The sequence below is a fragment of the Chrysochloris asiatica genome, unplaced genomic scaffold (assembly GCF_000296735.1).
Source record: "Chrysochloris asiatica unplaced genomic scaffold, ChrAsi1.0 scaffold00087, whole genome shotgun sequence".
NCBI classification, from domain to species: Eukaryota; Metazoa; Chordata; class Mammalia; order Afrosoricida; family Chrysochloridae; genus Chrysochloris; species Chrysochloris asiatica.
This window is the reverse complement of record NW_006408605.1, coordinates 9,397,831-9,405,532: the sequence shown is the minus strand read 5'-3', so window position 1 is coordinate 9,405,532 and position 7,702 is coordinate 9,397,831. Positions and strand designations below refer to the sequence as shown.

Here is a 7,702-nt window from a genome sequence, read left to right as displayed (position 1 = left end):
TTTTCAGTGACTAAATATTTGGAAGTAGTTCGTCACTCTTTCTTCCTAGTCTGTCTTCATCTGGAAGCTCATCTGAAACCTGTCCACCATGGATGGCCCTGCTGGTATTTAAAATACCAGTGGCATAGCTTTCAGAATCACAGCAACTCACAAGCCACCACAGTACGACAACTGACGGACAAGTGGTGGCACTAACCATTAGAGAGATGCAAATCAGAACAACAATGAGATACCATCTTACACCAGCACTAATAGCAAAGATGGAAAAACACAAAACAAATTCTGGCAGTGGTGTGGAGAGACTGGGACCCTCCTACATTGCTGGTGGGATTATAAAATGATGTAACCACTGTGGGAAATGGCACTTTCTCAGAAAGTTGGAAATAAAAATATGGTATGACCCAACAATCTTTCTACTTGGTATATATCCTCAAAAAATAAGAGCTGTGACACAGGTAGATGTATGCATACCCAGGTTCACAACAGCAAAAGGATGGAGAAAACCTAAATGCCCATCAACAAAAGAATGGCTAAACTTTGTTACATACACACAATGGAATATTAAGCAATGTTGTAGAATAACAATGAGTCTGCAAAGCACCGCAAAACGTGCATGAACCTGGAAGACATTATGCTGAGTGAAATTAGTCAATCACAAAAGGATAAATTTTGTAAAAGAACACTGTTGTAAAAAATTAAGAAAAGATTTTCTTGCTAAATGAAACATTCTATGAAGTTTGTTGGGGGAGGCAGGGAATTACTGTTATTCATGGGCTAGAGGGTAGACATATGTTAACATGGGTGACAGGGCAGGCAATATACACCAAGAGAAAGGTTGGTAGGAAAGATGAAGGTAGCAGGAGACACAGGGAGGAGTGCAAGAGTTAAAGGAAATAGATAAATTCTGTTGACTACTGGTACATGGTGTGGTGCTGTGGGTTAATGTGCCAGACTGCAAAGTCGTTTAAACTGCAAGATCGGCAGTTCAAGCTCACCAGCTGCTCCTTGGAAATCCTATACAGGATTGCTTGGGTCGTAATTGACTCATCGACACTTAACAACAATAACAACAACTGGTGCATGGATTATGTGAAGAAGAATATGGTATCAGGATTAAAAGAAGATTCATTGACAACCTGCAATAAGCAGACGATATAACCTCGCTTGCTGGAAGAGAATAGGACTTAAAATACTCACTGATGAAGATTAAAGACAACCAACCCTTTGGTATGAGTTGCACCTCAATGTAAAGAAAACAAAAATCCTCACAACTGGACCTATAAATAATATCAAGATAAATGGAGAAAATATTGAAGTTGTCAAAGACTTCATTTTGCTCAGATCCACTGCCAACACTCATAGAAGCAGTAGTCAAGAAATCAAATGACTTACTGCATTAGGCGAAGGAGCTCTGGTAGCATAGTGGTTACGAATTGGGCTGCGAACCATTCGCAAGGTCAGCAGTTCGAAACTACCAGCTGCTCCACGGGAGAAAGATGAGGCTTTCTACTCCTGTAAAGATTTATAGCTCGGAAACCTTGTACAGGGTCACTATGGGTCAGAACCGACTCGACGGCACTTAACAACAACAACAACTGCATTAGGCAAATCTGCCACACAAGACCTCTTTAAAGTGTTCAAGAACAAAGATGTCAGCTTGAGGACTAAGGTGCCCCTGACCCAAACCGTGGTATTTTCAATAACCTCATATGCGTGAGAAAGTTGGACAGTGAATAAGGGAGACCACAGAAGAACTGATGCATTTGAGTTATGGTGTTTGAGGAGAACATTAAAAGTACCATGGACTGTCAGAAGAACAAACAAATCTGTGTTGGAAGAAGTACGGCCAGAATGCTCCTTAGAAACCAGAATGGCCAGACTTCATCTCTCATAATGCAAACGTATTATCAGGAGGGACAAGTCCCTGGAGAAGGACATCATGCCTGGTAAAGTGAAGAGTCAGAGAAAAAGAGAAAGACCCCCAGCGAGATGGATTGGCACAGTGGCAGCAGCTGAAGCATAGGAACAATTGTGAGACTGGTACAGTGTTTTGTCCTGTTGTGTATACAGTCTCTATGAGTCGGTACCGTCTCAACAGCACCTAACAACAATTGGTACATGGTGGGGAATGCAATCATCATAATGAAGCAAAGGATGTGTGGTTTGCTGAATGTAAAACTGATGAACTGCTCTGTAAACCTTCAGTCAATTCACAATATTTATTAAAAGAAAAGAGGGGGGGGGAGTGGGCTCATGTAAATGAAAAGTCCAGGAGTAGATCCAGCTTCAGTAGTACTGATTCTAAGCTCTCAAACACAATCTTTCTCCAACTCCAGTATTCACTATATTAGTTTCATTCCTAGGCAGACTCTTCCAACAAAGTGACAAGATGGCCAAGACAGTTCTGAGTTTATTCAGCTATAAGAAAAGAAGCCTTCCAGATCCCAGTGGTGGGGGTAGTGGGTTGTGTGCTGTCGATTCTGACTCATAGAGACCCTGTACAGGGTTTCCAAGGCTGTAAATCTTTACAGGAGCAGGAACCTTGTGGTTAACAATCCAACTCATAACCTACTACGTTACCAGGTCTCCTATCCCTAACCCAATAGTATAAGCAAAAGTCTCAGGATTCAGTTTCATTGGCCCAACCATTGAGATGTACCCAATCCTGAACCAATCACTGTAGTCTGAAGAGCAGAGTACACTGACTGGCCAAACCACAGTCATTGCCCCTCTTGGAATAAGAAGTAGAGTTATCCCCAGAAGATCTACATGGACTGAAGTGGGGAGAATTACCAGGAGGAAGAAGGTGGCTGCTGTACAGTCCATGATATCTGCTAGAAACCCATCTTTTCTTTTCTTTCCTTTTCCTTTGAAAACTTTTTATTGTAAATTGAGTGCAAGTTCACAAAGTCGATCTTCAGTTTTACATTCAAATAATTATATACTTTGTTTCATTACAATGATTGCAATTCCTTTCATGTACTATCAGAAACAGTATTTACTCTATTCACTGTAACTATTGCATTCCTCCCTGTGTCTCCCGCTACCTTCATCTTTCCTCTGCTAGCCTCCCTCTTGTTGTATATTGCCTGCCTTGTCACTCATGTTAACCCTCTAACCCGTTAACTTCCCCCACTCCCCACCCCGTAACCATCACAGAATGTTTCAAGAAAACCTTTTCTTAACTTTTTACAGCAGTGGTCTCATACAATATCTGTCCTTTAGTGATTGACTAATTGTACTCAGCATAGACCCATCTTTTCTTGACTCCAACCCATTTTTAGATTGGAGGCTCCTTCCCAAATTACCATACTTCATTCATTCAGACATTCGCATAACAAGTTTTTATTGAGTCCCTACATGCACCAAGCACCATTCTAGGTGAACCATATCAGTGAACAAAAGTAAAAAATTAAAAATAAATTTTCAAATTCTTGCCCTCCTGAATTAGGATTACTAGTAGAAGTAAGAGAAAAAATAATAAGCAAAGTAAATAAAGTTCATAATATCATGACAGTGAAAAGTACTTCAGGAGGAAAATAGAACAGCATAGGGGCTTATTGATAGACATTTTCTAAAGATGAATTTGAGCAATATCAAGAAAGAAGTGAGGAAATTTGTCATGTAGATATGTGGGGAAGGAGAATTCCAGAGAAAAAGAATAGCCAGTTCAAAGGCCCTGAGGTGAGTGTGTGCCTGGCCTGGTCATGGAACAGTAAGAAGGTTAATGTGACTGAAGCAAAGGGCATAAGGGGAAGAGTGCAGGAGTTGAGGGCAGAGAAGATGCAAAGGTCAGATCATGTAGGGTCTTGTAGGGCACTGTAGGGAGTTTGACTTTGACTCTGAGTGACATAAGGAGTCACCAAAGGGTTTGGAGGAAAAATCTGCCCTTATCTGATTACTAATCAGTAAATAATCCCTCTGGCTGGTCAGTTGGGGATAGATTGGAGGTGGCAGGTCTAAAGCTGAGGAGACCAGTTAGGAGGGTACTGGAGAAATCCAGGGAAAAGGTGACGGTGACTCGGGCCAGCATGGTGGTAAGTCTCAGATTCTGGATGTCTTTTGAAGGTAAAGTCGATATGAAGTGATGATATATTGGGTGTGGGATGTGAAAGAGAAGAGGCAAGGATGAAGTCAAGGTTTGGACCCCAAACAATAAAAAGGATGGCGTTAACAGGAGCTAAGATGGGGAGGGGTAGGTCTGAGGAGGAAGATCAGGTGCTCATCTTTTGACAAGCTGAATTTGAGTGTCAATTGGTCATCCAAGTAGAGATGTGAGGTAGGCTAATACATGGGAAAGATCTGGCTGAAGATTTACATTGGAGAGTCATTAGCACATGAATGGATGAGTGGAGGGTATATAAGGACTAAGACAGTACCCTGAGGCCCTCCCACATTAATAATGGAGGAGATGGAGAGCAGAGGAATAAGAAGAGAGACTGCGATGGAATCTAAAGAAGTAGAGGGAGGAAAAAAAACGGGAAAATGTAGGGTTCAAGAAACTAAATCAAGAAAGGTGTATCTTAGGGTTGTATCCTTTCACCACACTTATTTAATCTGTATGCCAAACAAATAATCTGAGAGGTTGGACTATATGAAGAAGAACATGCTGTCAGGATTTAAGAAAGACTAGTTAATAACCTAAGATAGGCAAATGACACAAACTTACTTGTTGAAAGTGAAGAGGGTTTGAAGCACTTACTGATGAAGATAAAAGACTACAGCCTTCAGTATAGATGACATCTTAACTTAAAGATAACAAAATCTTCACAACTGGACCAACGAGTAACATCATAATTAATAGAGAAAATATTGGAGCTGTCCAGGATTTTATCTTACTTCACACAGTCAATGCTCATGGAAGTAACAGTCAAGAAACCATGCATTGAGCAAGTTTGTTGCAAAAGGCCTATTTAAAGTGTTCAAAAGCAAAGTTGTCACTCTGAGGACTTAGGTGAGCCTGAGCCAAGCCCTGGTATTTTCAATCTCCTCATATGCATGTGAAAACTGAACAATGGATAAGGAAGACCAAAGAAGAATGACACATTTGAGTTAAGGCACTGGGGAAAAAATATATTGATTATACATGGACTGCCAGAGAGTGGAAGAATCTGTCTTGGAAGAAGTACAACCAAAATGCTCCTTAAAAGCAAGGATGGCTTTTCAGATCTGCCATCTGTGATGGAACCGCCGCCAAGATGCAGATTTTTGTAAAAGCCCTAACAGGGAAGACGATCACTCTCGAGGTCGAACGCTCGGATACAATCGAAAATGTAAAGGCCAAGATCCAGGATAAGGAAGGAATTCCTCCTGATCAGCAGAGACTGATTTTTGCTGGCAAGCAACTGGAAAATGGATGCACCCTGTCTGACTACAACATTCAAAAGGAGTCCACTCTTCATCTTGTGTTGAGACTTTGTGGTGGCACTAAGAAAATGAAGAAGTCTTACACTGCTCCCAAGAAGAATAAGCATAAGAGGAAGAAGGTTAATCTGGCTGTCCTAAAATACTACAAGGTGGATGAGAATGGCAAAATTAGTCGCCTTCGTCAGGAGTGTCCTTCAGATGAATGTGGTGCTGGCGTTTTTATGGCCAGCAATTTTGATAGACATTACTGTGGCAAGTGTTGTCTGACCTATTGCTTCAATAAACCAGAAGACAAGTAATTGTGTATGAATTAATAAAAGACATGAACTTAAAAAAAAAGCAAGGATGACAAGATGCTTCACATACTTTGGACATGTTATCAAGAAGGACCAGTCTCTGAAGAAGGACATCATGCTTGATAAAATAGAGGATCAGTGAAAAAGAAGAGATACTCAAGGAGATTGATTCAGTGATGCCACAATGGGCTCAAACACAGAAAGGAGTGTGACTCAGGACTGGGCAGTGTTTTGTTCTGTTGTATGTTGTTGTTGTTGTTGTTGAGTGCTGTCGAGTCGATTCCGACCCATAGAGACCCTGTATAGGGTTTCCAAGTAGCAGCTGGTGAGCTTGAACCGCTGACCTTGCAGTTCAAACGGCTTTGCAGTCTGGCGCATTAACCCACAGCACTACATGGGGTCACTATGAGTCAGAACCAGCTTGACAGCACCTACCAATAAGAAACCAAATGAAAAAAACAATACCAAGCATGCCAAACACTGATGATGGATCAAGTAAGCGTGATGAAGACCGAGAACTGGCCACTGGCTGTAGCAGCACCAGAGTCACTGGGACTTTGGCCAGAATCATTTCATTGAGAAGGGAGAGAGTCTGATGGGGGAGAAATTGTGAAATAATAATTAACAAGCATTTATTAAGAACATGCTGACACTAGGACAAAACCAGGGGCTATGGAGGACCACTGAAATCTCACATGAGCTGAAGCAAGTGCTATTCCAGCTTTACCTTCTTTTCCCTTCTTTTCTCAGATGCCTGAGATGGTAAATCTGGGGACTGGCATAAAATGCTCCTGAGATCATGATGGAGAGTCACAGTTGGATCCCAGTTTTGTCCCACTTATCACCGTCAAAGATTACTGGTAAATAGAATAAGACCATAGTCCCCACATGGTACAAATGGTTAATGCATTCAGCTGCTAAGCAAAACGGTTGGAGATTGGAGTCTACCCAGAGTTGCCTTCGAAGAAAGGCCCAGAGATCTTCTTCCAAAAAAGCAGCCATTGAAAACCCAACAAAGCACAGTTCTACCGTGACTACACAGGAAGTCACCATGAGTCAAAATCAACTCAGTGGCAACTGGGTTTTTAGAATAAGGCCAGCCCAAAAGGAACTCTTGAGAGGCATTCTACCAAGCTCTGTTCTTGGCTCTGGACTTGTCTGGTCCATAGATTTTTTGCCTGTTTGTTTGTTTGTTTGTTTTAACCAATGATTTGAATAAAGACATAGTGGCATACCCATTGTGTTTGCAGATGACTAGAAGATAGAAGGAGATTACGTCAGAAGCCAAAAAGAGGCAGGAGACTAAGTAGTTATGATCATGATGACTTGATTCACATTACCCTGCTCTGTCACTTGCAGCTGTGTTGACTTGGACAAAATACTTAACCCATCTGCACCTCATTTTTCTTGTCTCTAAAATGGGGATGAGGTAGCTCCATTACAAGGTTGTCCTAAAATCTGAATAAGTTAATGCAGTATCTGGCATGGACCAGCTGAAGGGTTAAATCAAAACTAACAGGATGGAATTTAATGAGGACAAATGGAAAAGCCAACATTCAGGTTCCAACAAAGCAATTATATAAGTTCAGGGTCAGGGAGACCTGGCTGGGCATCCATCCATTCATCTATCCGCGTGAAACAGCCTGAGGTGTCCAACTGATTGCCAGGGCAACCGCGGCTAGCCCTGTTAATAAGACCTTCAGTGGTATTCACTGAGGTATAACATCCAAACGGAGAAGGGGAAAACCCCATTGTATTCTGAGTTGCAAACTCAGTGGCAGGCCTCATACTTTCCTAGTGGGAGTACAAAATGGTACAGCCACTTTGTAAAAACGATCAATCCATTTCTTAACTAAACATATACCTATCCTATGACCCAGTAATTAAACTCCTAGGTATTTACCCAAGGAAATGGAAACATATGGTCACGCAAAGACTTGTACAAAAATGTTCATAGTAGCTTTACTCATAATGGCCCAAAGTGGAAACAACTCATGTCCATCAAGAAGAACGGACTTCTACAATGGGATTGTACTCAA

General features: G+C 41.5%; 1 protein-coding gene across 1 annotated transcript; it reads left to right on the top strand.

Annotated features, from left to right (window-relative positions):
• Positions 1–5,198: 5,198 nt before the first annotated feature.
• Positions 5,199–5,666, top strand: LOC102825380 (ubiquitin-40S ribosomal protein S27a-like). Its single transcript, XM_006866143.1, has one exon. It carries the CDS (start codon positions 5,199–5,201, stop codon positions 5,664–5,666), a length of 468 nt encoding a protein of 155 aa, XP_006866205.1.
• Positions 5,667–7,702: the final 2,036 nt, after the last annotated feature.

Bases quoted from the DNA above. Each gene is read 5' to 3' on its own strand.
- LOC102825380 (XM_006866143.1), top strand. From the start codon at position 5,199: ATGCAGATTTTTGTAAAAGCCCTAACAGGGAAGACGATCACTCTCGAG.